This window comes from Molothrus aeneus, chromosome 1 (genome assembly GCF_037042795.1).
Source record: "Molothrus aeneus isolate 106 chromosome 1, BPBGC_Maene_1.0, whole genome shotgun sequence".
In the NCBI taxonomy this organism is placed as follows: domain Eukaryota; kingdom Metazoa; phylum Chordata; class Aves; order Passeriformes; family Icteridae; genus Molothrus; species Molothrus aeneus.
In genome coordinates, this window is record NC_089646.1 from 45,041,630 (window position 1) to 45,057,442 (window position 15,813).

The 15,813-nt window shown below is 41.7% G+C and overlaps 1 protein-coding gene across 1 annotated transcript; it reads left to right on the plus strand.

The window, feature by feature from the left end:
* Window positions 1–254: 254 nt before the first annotated feature.
* On the plus strand, window positions 255–9,183 carry EIF1B (eukaryotic translation initiation factor 1B). The gene is made up of 4 exons (XM_066556157.1): window positions 255–542; window positions 2,682–2,845; window positions 3,519–3,620; window positions 4,202–9,183. The coding sequence occupies exons 1-4, from the start codon at window positions 512–514 to the stop codon at window positions 4,244–4,246; spliced, it is 342 nt and encodes a 113-aa protein (XP_066412254.1). The 5' UTR covers window positions 255–511; the 3' UTR covers window positions 4,247–9,183.
* Window positions 9,184–15,813: the final 6,630 nt, after the last annotated feature.

Genomic DNA, 15,813 nt, shown 5'->3' on the forward strand with positions numbered 1-15,813 from the left:
CATAGAAATAGTGATTATACTATTATACTATGGAATGGGCTACCCGGGGAGGTGGTGGAGTCACCGTCTGGATGTGGCACTGAGTGACACGGTCTGGCTGCCATGCTGATGCTCGGTCACGGGGTGGACTCGGTGACCTCAGAAGTCTTTTCCAACCGAACCGACTCCGTGACTCCGTGCAGCGGGCGGCTGAGGGGCCGTCACGTGCGGGACGCCATTTTGTGCGGAGCGCGGCGGGCGGCGCCCGTTGGCGGTGCTGAGGGGCGGTGCGGGCGAGGGGCGGGGGTCCGTCCCTCCCTCCACGTTTTATTTCCCTTTGCGCTTCCTCTTCTTCTTACTCCTTCCTTTCGCTCTCGCCCTCCGGTTTGGGCTCGCTCCCCGCGTCCCTCCGCTTTTGTTAACCCTCCCTCGCTCCCTGCCGCTCCCCGCCCCCGCGTGGCACTGCGGAGCCGGAGACGTGACCCGAGCGGACTCGCTTCCCCGCAGCTCCAGCCTCTCGCCGCAGAGTCGCATGTCCTCGATCCAGAACCTCCAATCCTTCGGTAAGAGCCGCCGGTACCCCGCCACCCCCGCAGCCGCCCCCTCGGCAAACCCACCCATCGCCCCTGGCCCCCTCGTCCTGCCCCCGGCCCCGCCGTCCTGCCTCCGCCTCCCGAGGGCCGCGGGCCCCCCGCCCCACCGCAGTGACATTGAGCGGTGTCGCCGCGGAGCTCCGTGAGGCAGCGCCGGCGGCTCGTCCTTGTCCTCCCGCGTCGCCGGCCTCGGGCCGTGCTCAGTGTGTGCGGCGAGGGGACCTCGGGCGGGAGGCTCAGCCCCTCGCTGCTCCTGAAGGAGGTGCTGCCATGTTCTCAGCTCTGACACCCCTTATCAGGGGCTCGTATCCTCTGCTGAGGAAATAATTTCATCAGTTACAGTTCGTTTGCTGCCGCATCTTATCCCCAGCAACGTCCCAAAACGCTATACAAGCCCTGCAAAGGTTATTGTTTCTATAGAGTGAGCTACGCAGATGGCAGATCGTTTCTCTCCTATCAGCAGGGAAGTTTAACCGTGCCGAGCCAGCGTTCTCCTCCTGCCTTATCTATAAGCAGCAGAAGTGAGCAAGTTAGCACTTTATACGATAGTCTCAGGCTTTTGGTCACAGTTTGGACTCTGATCTTCTGCACGTATAAGCCATGTGAGAAGGTTACGTTTAGTCATGATTTGGGAGCTCACCCTGTGCTTAAGGAAGGTGCCGCCCAGAGGATTTGTTTGAAGGGATCCAGTGTTGACACCTACAGTGCTGGCTTATTTCCAGCCTAGAGCCCTAAACTCTGCCAGGCTATCTTGGCTTATCTGCAACCTAAGAGTCCTAAACTCTGCCAAGTGATCCTCATGCCCAAATCCTCTTTTTGTTTCACTTTTTCTTTGACTAAGATTTTCTATTAGTGATTGAGCCACAAGCTCTGGGAGATGGTAAAATTCATAATGGTTTAACAAATTCCATAGTAGAAGTTGATCTAGTCAAGGTTCCCAATGCTGTACTTGTTTCCTGTGGTTCTTGAATCCTCATTATGCTTTCAGTGCATTAAAAATGCTCATGTCATTCTTGTTTCTACAAGGATCTGCAGCTGAACTACTTTTTGTGTTTCTGCTGAAGTTTTACCCATTTGTGGCACTTCTTTCTAGTGGACAACAGAACTTGACCAGTGTTTTTAGAGCTGAGTTTTGAATGGAAGTTTGGGAAATTGTAGCTTGCATGGCTATTGAACCTACATGGGCTCTTAAATATCATTCTGATGAGTACAAAAAATTACTTGTGATTATTCTTGAAAAGTTATAAAATACTTCATATTAAGGTTTATTTGGAGCTACTGATGAGGACATTTGTAAAGCTGTAAAATTTCTTGATTGAGTGTTAAGTATATTTTTGTGAAATACAGAGTATAAAAAGTGTTAACCCAGAAGCCCCCTTCTTTCTAAATGCTTTTCTGTTTTGTCTCTGTTCGATAAATGCTATGCTTGGCAATTTGAGAACTGACCTTTCTTTAGTCTAAGCCTAAATTAATTTTGTTACATTTCTTGACTAAAGCTGCTGACTGGAGGAGTTCTGCTTTACAGGAAGCCTCTGATATCTGTTAGAGTGTATCTCTCTTTTATTTCTATTAGTAGCCAAGAGTTACATCCATGCCTTAACATGCTGGAAGGGTGGTAGTTACCACAGTCTTCTGTTCTGGACCTGTAAGGAAGTGTCTGTTCTAGAGCTTTTCTATTTCTCTGTTCTTATCAGTTGATCTGATAAGAGATACAGTTGCTTTATTTTACTTTAAATGTATGTGGCTGTCTAGAATTTATGTGCATTTGATGTTCTCTCAGAACCATGTTTTCAGGTTCAGGATTTACAGTTTGCAAGAAAGAGTGAAGCAAACTGATACTGCAGTAGAAAATCGTTCATACCTGGGAAGGCATGGAAGAAACTGTGTGGTAGTTGAGAGGGCTGTCCTGAGTGTGTACTGCAATGACATTTCATACATCCGTAGAAAAAGCACTTTGGTTTTAACAGTGTGTTTTTAAACAGGGGTTAAACATCAAGATGATACCCTGAGTACAATAATAATATTCTGTGACATGAGAATCTTCCTCCTTAGTTCTGAACTTGGGTGTTTTCCTTTGTGGGAATTTCATGAGTCTTTTTCCTCCTGCAGACCCCTTTGCTGATGCAACAAAGGGCGACGACTTACTCCCGGCGGGGACTGAGGATTACATTCATATAAGGATCCAGCAACGCAACGGAAGAAAGACACTGACAACTGTTCAGGGCATTGCAGATGATTATGACAAGAAGAAACTTGTGAAAGCCTTCAAAAAGGTAAAGTTGCTGATTTGATTTGATAATGATTATATATAAAGGCATAAGATAGCTTTTAATACTAAGTAACAAAATATTTATTTCACTTCATTCTTTCCAGTGCAAGCCACTTTCATATTTGAGTCCTTTCCCTTTCTCAAAACACCTATCAGTGTGTAGTGATACTGCTTTTGCTAAAAGGTTAAACATTTCTATCCTAAAAAGAAGTAAAAAAAAATACTTTGAATGCTTCTTTTAAATTTTACAGATCTATGGCTTTGTTGATATGAAGAGCTGATTTTTATTCCTGCCTCTGTTACAGCTTGGTCGTTGCTCAAAATAGAGGCCTTTAGTTTTGCCAGGATAAAAATACTTATTTTAAAATAGTGTGGAGTTGAAAGGCTGTATCTTATGACTTTGTTTTTCACTCTTGAAATGACTGTTGGCCACTTCCTTCTGCACATGAGCTAATCCTGTCATTGCCTGAATTTACCATCAGCAGTTTAGTTTGTGTGTGTATGTGTCAGCAGATATATTCCATTTGCTCTCAGAGCCAGTAAAATTGATTTAACCTTTGCCTGGCTTGGCATCAAAATAGTAAGCAGCTTCTGAGATGAAGTTCTTCTGAAAAGACTGACTAAGCACAATCACAATGTACATCAGATGTCTTATAATATGGATGTTTTTCTCTTAGAAATTTGCTTGTAATGGTACTGTGATTGAGCATCCTGAATACGGTGAAGTTATCCAGCTGCAAGGTGACCAGAGGAAGAACATTTGCCAATTCCTCTTGGAGGTGAGGGACTGCAGATAAATATCTAAACTTCTCTGGAAGCAGGAGGGTAACAGGTGGTACTGATGCTAATTACCCAGCCAAAGATGGCCACTGTAGTTCTTTTGTGTTTTCAGCCAGAAGGTAAAATGACACTTGCAGTATGAGAGTAAGCCTCTGGTACGAATCAAAGCACTGTAGAATGCCTTTGCACTGCTACAACACACCACTTGTTCTCCTGCAGTGCAACTTGAGCTCTGTGCTTGTAAAATCAAGGGTTCCATGCAAACCATAATCGTGAGACTGAAAACACTGTAGAGGAAAGAGGCCTACTCTGATGCAGATGATAATGCAGAGTTGTTACACTGTCAAAGGATAAGTCCTACGACTACAGAACAAATTAGATGTCTGATGAGATTTTCTTTTTGTTTAGTCAATTGTTCTGCTTGGCCCAGAAACATTCTATAAGCTAGAAATACACTTCATTGAGTGTATACACTGTATAGCAGTTTCTTTAATCAATGTGTAAGATTGTGATAACTTGATATCGCTGTAATTGCCTCAATATGTAATCTTTACTAAAATACATTGTTTCTCTCCTTTAGATTGGCATTGTCAAGGAAGAACAACTGAAAGTTCATGGTTTCTAATATACCTGTACTCTTATGAAGAACCCTGCAGTATTAGTCTTACCTATCCTGGCTCTTCTGTGAAAAATGAATCTTTGCAGTGAATGGACTTCCCCATTACCTGAACATTTACAATTTGTTTTGCATGACTTCATGAAACAGGTGGAGTGTAGACTAGAAACACATAAGAAAACTTCAGTAAGATGGTAATGAAGACCCTTGTGAACTTTAACACATTTCCAATGGAAATGTATTAGTGATGATTGTTCAGTTTAGTACTCTCCACCTGAGTTAAATGTGTGAGTTTTATTCAAATAGTGTGTGTTGTTGCTTAAAAATAAAAGTTTATTCATATAATTTCTGGGATATTTGAAATGATTTAGCCTAAGTTTTGAACTAGCACTGCAGCCTTGCTGAAGAATGTCTGAACTGCTTTGTGGCAAGTGTAGCTCACTGCTGTTTGGAGAAATTGGAAAATCTACATGATTAAGTACTAGCTGATTAATCAGTAGATGAGCTTGATGTGATCTTACCCTGTAGCTGTAAGACTAGAGCTTTAAAGCCTGTAGTGTAGGTGTACCTTAGTAGCAGCATAATAAGACATCAATTGTTTGCTGTCTAAGTAACTGGATCCTCCCTAAAATTTATTGCAGTGACTATGAGGTATTAGTCTGAAGCAAAGTAGGGGTAAGGCAAGCTGAGCTCCTTAAGGCAAAACATTTGGGCAAAAGTCCCAAAACATTTGAAGGAAGTGGATGGGATATTGTATCTCCTCTGTCGCTGAGTAGGGGGAAAAGACATTGTGTTGGCTTCTGCCACGACTGGGTATTGAAAGTTGGCAAGCAGAGTGCTTGACTGAGCTGGTAGTGTTAGCTGTCAGGAGCAGGGAAGGGAACAGGGTTTGCACTAACCTTTTCCCTGCTTTGAAAAGCTTTCCTAGGATTGGTGGTTGACATGGGGAGTTTTGTATTCGTGTTTGGGTATTACTACAGAAAGCTGATTTGGCTTACTTTTCTAGAAGGCAATTCTTTCAGCTTTACTGGAGGTTACAATAAGTTTGTTTCACCATGCTTGTAAGCTAGTTTTAGTTAGCTGTAGTCATTTGCTATTCTGCTTGTAGGATATGTCTTGTGAAGAATGAAATTAATTCATTTGGTGAAACAAGCAGATGTTGTCTTCCTTTTGAGGTAGACATGGAAATTTTTTCTGAAACAATTCAGAACACACTGAGCTCCAAAACCATAACAGTAGTGGGAAATGCTTAAAAAACTTGATGTGATATCATGTATTTTTTGGAAAGAAAGAGACATATCTCTACTGCTAAGACTTACTAATAACTTAGCCAGAAAAAAAATATTAAATTGATAAAATAATTGTTTACTACCTAAGTAGTAAAGAATTAGGGAAAACTGTGTTATTTAATATCACATGTACCTATACTTTATTTCCTATTCATATTTGCCTTTCTAAACGGAAATGTTTCAATTTTAACTCATTTGAACTTTTTTTTTTTCTTTTTTTAGATTTTTGAGTTCAGAAATGAATCCTTAAGGCACTAGCAACAATTAGGGGAGCATTATGTGATGATTTCTTTCCCCGTCTGGTCTAGACAATTGCACTTGTAAAAATCTAGTCTCTCAATCTCCACAAATACTGCCTGATGTTACAGATCTTAACTGTTCCAGAGAAAGGATGCTCCAGAAGATGGTATACTGTTAAGGTGCAATACATTCAGGAGGAGGAAATGCCTCATGCAAAGCATAAAATACCCACATACCAAATGGAAATCCAAAAATAAATCTTATGCAAGTCTTGTAGATGAGCAGAATAAAGTCATTCTAGTGCAAGTTTACCTAGTATTGATTCTTAACTGCTAATCAATCTTTTGGGGGTACATAGCAATTAGTGATTTCCATTTTCTTACATGCCAGAAAAACTGATGTTCTCATTTAAAGCTTGTCCTCCTGCTCAAGAGGAAAAACAAGCAGTATCTCCTGTTTCACTGGTATTATACAAGTACTTCTAGTGGGCTCTGAATTGAAGATTAACAAATGACTCGCAGGTCTCGTGTTACTGAGTCAGTCTTTATTTCAGATGGCATTCCATTAACTTTTACTACCTAAGCTTGAGTCATTTCTCCCCAGTCATTCTGCTTGAAATAAATAAGAAAAATCTTTTCTTCTTCCTCATTTAAAAATCCTTTCTAATGGAAGGAACCTTGCAGTTGATAGGTGGGTTGGGTGGAGATGCTCATGTTTTGACCTTTGAAGGACAAAATTATAAGGAGATGGAATAAGATGTAACACATTTGAAGTTTTAAAGAGGTGAGATTTGTTGTGGCAACAAACCATTTGATCTTTCTAGAAGGAAAGCAGAAATTTTTGTCCATGGGTGTTTTAAACTGAAACAGTGTTTCTAAGACTGTAATTAGCCTTGGTACAAGCCCAAACCTCTTTGTATGTTCTAGTTGAAAAGCTTCGACAATATACTGTTTTGTCATCTTATTCTGAAACTTCTTTGTCAAAGCTAAACTTACTCGGAATACATATCTATGTTTTTAAAATGCTGAAAGTGAAGGCTTTGGAAAAGAACTTGTTAAAATGCTGCCACAGCAATCTGTGTTCAGAATGAAGGCACATTTCAATTTTTTCATCTATTTGAAAATAGATTAAAAAATGTTGAAGGATGTGGCCCATAATTGCCAAGGCAATAAAAAGGAGCTTATGATAGAAAACTCTTTTTAAGTCCACTAGTAGGACTTGAGGCTGGCCAAGCTCAGACTGCAAAAAAATGAAGTTTTTTTTTTTGTTAGAATGTTGTGAAGTCTGCATCCTTCCGGCCTACCAATCAAGATTGCCTTCTTAGTTATACTTAGGCTTCATCTCAAGGTGTTACTGTATGTAGAAACTTGTTTTGAATTCACAGCCTTGGGCATAGTTTTATTAGGCTGCTCTAGCTGACTCTGAGCTGATACCTTGGAGTAAGGTGTTGCATAAATAAATTCACTAATTTGTCTGTTCTGAGTCTACATCTACTTAATGCAGCTATGAGCAATGCAACCCTCGCTTCTCAAATGCCACTGGCAGTTCTTGTTTGTAAAATATGAGATTTAGTAATTTAAAGTCTGTAAGATGCCTACTTCCTCTCCCTGTGTGAGCTATCAGGCCCTTGACTGTCACCTATGGACTTCTAAATCTGTGTCTCAGAGATGAGCACAAGGAGCACAACTATGGGCAGATAATTCTTGAGTGGAGTAACCTCTGAAAAGAGGAAGGCCTGGGCTGTATGTGCATGCTATTCATTGCTTCAGTGGCTTTGCTTGAACCTTTATTCCTGAACTCCATTTCTGCACAGCCTAAATGAGTAATGTTTTGTTTTGGAGAGCTTCTTTGGAGGAGGAGGAGGGAACAAGTAAAAAAAGCTGTCTTAGGAAATATGTTTATATCCAAAGTTTTTTTTCATTAACTTAGATTCCTGGACTGCAAGACCTCTGTAATGTTGTTTCTCTCTCTCTGTATCTTTAAAAATCCTAGTTAAGCATCCTTGGAAGTCTGACATATTAGGCTCTAAATACATCTAAAGCCATTATAAATCTCTAAAATGCAAAGTCATTGAAGCTTAAGTTTCAGATATTTGAAATAACAATTAGGCAGAACTCCTCATTTTTTCCTATACTGGCATCCTGCTTATAGTTGGTATGTAGTTGTCCTGAAGATGCATGTGTTATTTACAGCCAGGCAGTAATCAGATATCCCTGCTGTAATTCCATACCCTGTTTGTAGGTTTTTTAAATTTTATCTGATGTGCTGCACTCCTACAGGCTATTCCACTCTAATTTTGCAGTACAGGACAGATGTACCTTGAGTTCCAGTCAGCAATTAATTCCTCAATCCTTCTGCAAGGCTCTAGTGTACAGGATCCATGTATTGTATCTTTAAGTGGTCAATAGTTCCTCACACTATGTGAAAATGTATACAAGATCAATATTTAGCCTGTTAAAGCAGGGGGAGGTGTTTTTTGCAGCTGGCTCTGAGACACAGTAAGAGTTACTGTCCCTTGTATCTGTTCAGTGTTGATCGGTGTCACTGAGCATTCCTCTAACTAATGTGCTGCTGCCACTGGGGAGATAGAAGTGGGCTTAGAGAGTTGTGTGTATTTAAGTACTATGACTTTCTGCATCCATACTCAGTCAGGAATCTGTCCCCTGAGCATGGCAACATGAAGGTTGTTTTCCAGTTGCCAGATCAAAAGCTCTTGAGATCATTAAGGGAAAAATGGCATAGTTGTTTTTATGTTTGCTGTATAGATGTTTCATGCCTACTGTTTCCCATTTAGATTAAAAATACAAAAATAGTCTCAAAAGAGGATTTGTACTTGGCTTGCCTTTTTTTAAGTTTGCTATGTGCCTGTCATTGATCTCTTAATGAACAAGTCTTAACCTGTATTGCTACAGAGCTGAGACAACAGTCTTTTAAAATAAATTGTTCCAGTGTTATTTGATGTATGCTTTTCTAAGACAAATGGAATTTTATGCTGTTTTTAAGGAGGATTATATTTTTTGGTGGAAGATAAACATAATTTAATAGAGATGTGTGTGATCCTCTTGTAAAATCAGCTTTGATTTCATACAGAAGTGTTACATTTCCTCCCTTAAATTTCTAACATAATCTGTAATAACCAACTTAAAAATACTGTGACTTGTCCTGGAATATTGTGGCTCTAAAACAAGATGATTGGCTTGAGGTCTAAAACTTTGGGTAGAAGAGGATCCCTGGTTGGTCTAATTTATTGAATAAGCAAAATGCACAGTATGTTAGAACAGAGCCAGAAATATGCTTAAGTTTGGTTTCAGCTCTTTCAGAATATCTTGCATCTGTGAAATTTGACAGCACATTTCTGAAATGAATTTGGGGCCTGATTAAAAGGACTTGTGTATACAATAAATGGGGTTATTTTTATTATTGTCTTTATTTTTATTTACAGCCCATCTTTGCTGTGATTATGCAAAAAAAGAAAAAAAATCAAACCCCCCCCCAAATCAGAAAACCCTCACAACACATGATCCTGGCTCAGCTCTCCAAGTAGCTGAATTCAGCAGATGTGGTTCCAAGTGGAACAGTCCTGCTCCTCACTGAGAGGCTTTAGCTCTCAGTGGTGTTTGTGGTCCCTCTCACCATCAGACAGGGGCACAGCTCTGTTCCTGCTGTACACTCAGACAAGCCTTGGGTGTCACAGGACAGCTGACCCCAGGGAAGGGGTGGTACTGGGGCTGTTTAAATGGTTCTCCCAAAAATGAAAGGTTGCCCTTTTAGGTAGACCCAGCAAATTACAGAAATGCATTGATGTGGAATTGGACAGTAATTCTAGGGTAAGAAGGGTTAAAATGGTCTATTCCCAAGGATCCTGCTGGAAAGATCTATTGAAGGGCAGCCCCTGTTGTAGAGGAAGCAGCCTTTAGCTACTCTACCAGAGAAATGTCTGTGATGGGATGGCTCCTGGCTGCACCCAGTGAACAGACTGAACAGACATCAGTGTAAGCACACCTGTACTCGGCAACAGCGGGGAAAGATGGCCCTGCAGACTGATACATGTCACCATCTGAGTGTCTGTGACCTACACCTGCAACTCAGAGTGCACATCTGGAGATGAATTTCAAGGTACAGAACAAAAACACTGTCCAGGTTCCTTTAGTAAATAGTAACCCATATATTAATCCACACATTAGTTAAATTATGTGAGTAAGTATTCTGTATGACTTCCTTACATGCAATATTGAGCAAAGAGTATTTTCTGTGCTTAAGTACCTTTCTTTTCAGTAAGATTGTTGCAGTGACATGGAGAAACTTTCTGATTGTCCAGCAGTGGTCTTACTTCATTAAAAATATTGTGAATTTTGTTCTGTTTGAAAGTAGCTGTAGCTGGAATCTTCACCAATCGCTGCCATTTGTGATAAGCTCTTTATAGGGACACTGAGGGGAGAGACATCTCTTGGGGTCATCAAATTGTTTCATTTGTCCTGGTAGAAGTCAGTTCCAGTACTGATTTAAATCACCCTGAAACTAGATCATCCATTGGTAACTCTATGGAAGATAAAAATCCGTTCTGGAGAGGTTAAGGGAGGGAGGTGTTTGCATCCTTCTTCCAAGCAGAGCAACACAGAGCCCTTCAGGCTGCCTCCACCTGAAGCCAAGCCTGAACGTGGCAGCATCTACTGCCTTGTGTTTACACTGTGCAAAAGGACCTGTGCTATTTCCAATCCTTGGCTACTTTTCCTAGTGGTTCAGACTGATTCACAGCTGGGTTGCTGGTGGTAAATTCAAAGTACCAGAGCACTCTGGTCATGGGATGTGACCTGGCCTCACAGAAATGGACACTACTGTGTCCCTCCAGTCATTTAATTACTTTTTGTCTGTCTGATAAAAGCAGCATTCTGACTTCAGGGCAGTACCCTCTGAGGAGGGAAAATTGCCATTTGTTGGCTGTGGAGATTACAGGAATAAAACCACAAATCATCAAGGCCAACATTCACCTAAATCACAGGAGGTGATCTTTAGTTTCCTATTAGTTTCTAGTATCTTCTTAACAGGCTACTAATATTCACATTATGGTATGTTTTCAGGAGGAAGGCCTTAGGAGTGCTTTAAAGGAAAGCTTAGCTTGAACAACTGAGCATAAAGAGACAATGTAGGGATCTTCTAAGTGTGTGAGTTAGTTGTTATATCTCTGTAGTGAGGCTTTTAAAATTGATCCCTGTCTTATATTAACCTAAGAGGCATTTCCTGCCCAGAACAGTTCCTGCTGCATTTATTTCAGTTCCCTAAATCAGCCCTGAAGCACTGCTTTCTCCCAGGTCCCCATGTTGAATCTTTTGGAGAGCCTGCTGCAACCGATGCTGCTCTGATGAAATTGGCAGTTGCCTGTGACTGCCCCAGGACAGGCCACCAGCTCTGGCTGCTGAGCAGCATTGCTGTCTGATACAAACAACAGCAGTGGCAAAACCAGAAACAAAAGGGTTGGTGCTTTCTCTAGTGGTTTGGTGATCTGACAAGTGGCTGCTGGGAGCAAAGTGATGGATTTTTTTCCCAGATACTTCACGTACACCAATCAAGAGAAATATCCCTGGATTTAATAGCATTCGACAGACCATATTCTCAGGATTGTGTCTTGCAGTACTGACACAGGCAAAGCATCCACTGACTTTTATTTTTCAAAATTTTACTTGACCTCTACTTTTGCACTGAATTTTTTCTGTTCACTTGAATTTGGACCATAGGTAGCACAGCTTCATTTGCTTAGACCAAAGGTTCTTAGAAAATCAGCAGCTTGCCTCTGTCCCCACTCTCTCCACATGTTTTTGTCCATGTAAGCCTATTTAAATACTTTAGTTTTGAACATGCAGACCTCTGATACATGTATAAACACTTCTCTTGATGCCTTCTTCTGATAATATGTTCTACATTTCCTTCTGCCATAAAAGAGACATATTTTTAGGTTCTGCAAAGGTCCAGGCATGAATTAGTACAGAATTATTTCTGTTGTTGGGCTGTGAATACTTAGGAAGTCTAGATTTACTGGGGAAACCCAGAGCAGGTGTAGATTGTACAGTCAGATAAATTCTGTTTTGAAAGAGTAGGCTTACACATTTCTGCATCTTTCATGTGAGATATTACGCAGACACATGGTGGGTTTCTGTCTAATCCTGCTTGGCAGTCCCTGGTTATGTTCTGGAGGAAACCTGCCTGTGCTCCCTAAAGAAATGAAGGCACAGTGGGAAGACTTGCTGCTGCTTCTGCTTTGATCCTGCAGGGATAAGCTGTTGAACACTGTGAATTGAAGTCTAACACAAAGCCAGGCTGCAAAGCAGTGTAGATTGAGCCACTGTTCCCTCTGCTCTACTGCCTCCATCCTTTGGTCCTGCCTTGTCCTGCAGGTAAGATCTCCAGAGCAGGGCCCATATCTTAGTCCTGTGTAGGACTGAATCGCCAAGCACGGCAACCCTCTGTGATCAGGGGACTGATACACAAATGTAATGAGTAATTTAGTAGTGGTAGAAATGAGTAAATAATGGATCCAGCTACTAAAGCAACTTGTTTGATCTTTTGACCTCAAAGTGTTTTTGTCCTCCTGATGACATTTGCCCTTTCATGTGTTTTGTCATTAGTGCTGATGTACATTTATCTTGCTTGCATTCTTTGTACCAGAGCAAAATGTTACGTCAGTTAGTGCCACATCTCTGTAGGCACTTTATGAAATTAATGCTAATGCACGAGTCGAGGAATGGGCCTTGGGGCATCAATTCAATCCTGCAAAACATGCAAGATTCTTTTTACCTTATCTTAATTACAATTGTTCCTTAAACCTTTTGGCTTATCCGTTCGAAATATGTTTTAAATGATGCCTATGTAAGTATCCAGCTTGCAATTTTCAGTCTCTATCCCTAGATGTCACTGGAACACAGCATATGCTGAAAATAGTGACACTGAAGCCAGGAGAAATGACTGTAAGAGCTTAGATAGGGGAATGTGGAAGTAAAGATTTGGTAGAATTCCCAGGTGATTGCAGGCATGAGCCGCGTGCAACTGTTCCCCAAATTACCTCTGCTTGAGAGGTAGAGGATCTGGAAATCTGTTCTTAGACCTATCCCTTCCACAGCAGCTGCACATCATGGATGACTCCTAGCTCAGTGCAGGAGTACCACAGAGCCCTGTGCAAGAGGTGTGAGGAAGAGTCCCAGTGCACCACTTCAGAGAGAAGAAAGGAATCTACTGGGAGAGGCAGGAAACAGCAGCTATGGCTTCATAACAGGTGAAAGTCAGCTCATGGCAAAGTGTCTCAGAAAGAGGCAGACCTGCCTTAGTGCATCTCCACAGTTTCCACCAACTAGTGCTGCCCCTCCTCAGACAGCAAGCCAGTGCTGGGAGGTGAATCATCAGTAAGTTATCTGCTTTTGGGGCTTAAACAGTCACTCCTTCTCCACTTAGTTCTCTGCAGGCTGAGAGAAGGGATGGTCTTGGGTCTGGTGGAATGAGGTGGAGAAGAGCTCAGTGCTCGTGTGTATGGAGGCAATGAGAGTGACTGCATGCCAGACCCAGCCATGTACACGAAAGAGTCGTGATGATCCAGCCATTCAAAGCCATTCAAAAACATGGAAGAATTCAAAGGAAGAACCTTTAAGAATCAGAAATTTGTACATGATGGTCCTCTCCAGTGCCACGCCAGGCTGGCTGGTCCCATGAGGGTGTTTGAGCGGATCTGAGTATGGACAATGTCTGGGAATCTGCTCCCTTCCCTTACAGCTGTAAGAGTTTGAAGCAGGCCATTGTATATGGGCTCTGCAAATGCTCAGCCATTTGAATTTCAGTGGAAATTTTTTCTTGAAAGGAGGCTGAAACCAGTTTTTTAACATCTATAGGATCAAAACTATAATTGACTTTCATTAAAACTCTCACAGAAGAGAAAAATGCTCTGATTTGTGAATACAACTAGGACTTTTGCTAAGAAAGGATAAAAGTTGTTACCACATGATCTTTAAGGAAGTCAATTCCTTCCTGAGCTGAAATTGTACCGTGTGAAGTGTATTCAGCACTTGATTCAAATGTCGTTATGAGTCAGAAGCAGACTTTCTCTTGACCTTAGCAGGATTCAGGTAGATAAAGGCAGCTTTGTAAAACTGAACCTTCCTTTTGTACTTTAACCTTTTTTATTATTCTTATTATTATTAGGAGTGAAGAATCAGCTACAGTACAATGACTTGAAACATTATGTAATTGGAAAGTATGCTGTGCCCACAAGACTGGAGTTTCTGAAACTCTGGAGCCAGTTATGTATAATTGGAGTTGACTTGCATCGAGTGAGAACCTGGTTCACGGGCGTGTGATTGCAGTCAGTGCCAAGACAAAGGTCCAGAGAAACATCTTGGTAATTGGAATCTATTTTCCTAAAATAATGTCTCTCCTTCTGATTAGAGAAGGGATGTGTCTTTGCAGAGGTGTACAGGAGTGTAAGCCAGGCTCAGGGATGGAAGAAAACCAAGTTACACCAGCACCTGCTGGAGTAACTTGGTTGGTTCCACCCCCACAGAATTGAGGGTACATTCCATGAGAGTAATGTCCTACCATGCAGCTGTAAGGGCTCCTTCCTGCCCAAGGCCCTGCCTGATCTCATCGCTGGTAAGACCTCAAACCACAAGTAGCACGCATAAATATCTCGGGTCTAGCAGCCTCCCTGCTGCCATCCTTGCAGCTGTAGTACAGAACAAGCTCTAATCCAAAATGTAACCTAATCCCAAAGTGTAATCTTCAACTCACATGTGGAGGGACTTGCTGATACTCAGTGGGGAATCTTCCACCTAAATAAATAAATATACACACATAGCATTTCCTGCAACATAAGAGGGTACTGAATGATTTCTTTTCCCTGGTATTGTGGTGTACTGGTTCTGTTAAGGATAGCTATGTGGAAAGTTCTAGCTGCTGATGGAAATATTAGACCTGAAGTAAGGGAACTTTTTGAGATGCCTTATTGCCTCTTTCTTTTGAGGCTTGTAGAGTAGGCCAGGTCATTCTGCATTGTAACTCTCAGATCTGGCAACTGTAGCCTACTGCATGCTGTGATCCCATGGACGCTTAGTTCTGTGAAATAATGACAGCTGCTGCAACCAGCAGGCAGCACCTCATTGTTCCTGGGGCAGGAGCAGTGACCTCTCTAGAACAAAGTGCTAAGACCCATGACTTGGATAGAAAAAAAGGAGAGCAAAGCAGCCAAAAGCAGAAAACTGGCACTGAGCTCACACTACTGAGACACTGGTCCCAGCTGCATTCAGCATGGTCTTGAGGAACAGTGGTCATTTCAGGCGAGTGGCTTCACAGCAGTATTTAACCTTCATATACATTAATTGAAGTACGTCACACGTGATAAAGATGTAAGAGTCAGAGGGCTTTATGTGATCCATGGTGGTCCAGTCCACATACCTTACTGGATAGGCATGGCAGGCTAACTCAGACATGTAAATGTAACCAAGTGCTACAAAGCCATCTGCAGCTGAGGCTCCTCTTACTTGTGCAGAGCTCAGATGAAGACTAAAGTTTTCCTAATTTTCTGTATGAAAACACATGAAGAGAAAGTTTTAGGTTTAGCTGTTCCCCACAAAGATTTACATGTGAGAAAGAATCTGGCTGAGCTACTTCAGAGAGAAAAAAGGTGGTCTATCAACAATGCCAGGAAACAGGCTATGATTTTGTGACTGAGGAAGATCTACTAATGATCATACAAGTGAAATTAAATTATTATTTGCTTCTACTAAGGGTAAACCTGCTAGTTACAATACTAGGAATTGCTCTCAGACCAGGAGCCTATGGTAGTAGACAGTGTGCGACATTACAAGATAGTGCCTGCTTCTCTCCAAATGACTTGAACAGTCAGCATCGTTTGTGGGTGTAGGAACAGAATTTCAGAACCACCAGGTTTGATGGTATAGGCCTTACATGATTCCCAGCTGCCTCCAAATGTGAATTGAGAGATGACAAAGTAAGCACAGACAAAATCCTGATTCCGGAGTCAGTCCCCTCCCATTGACTTCACTGGTGGCT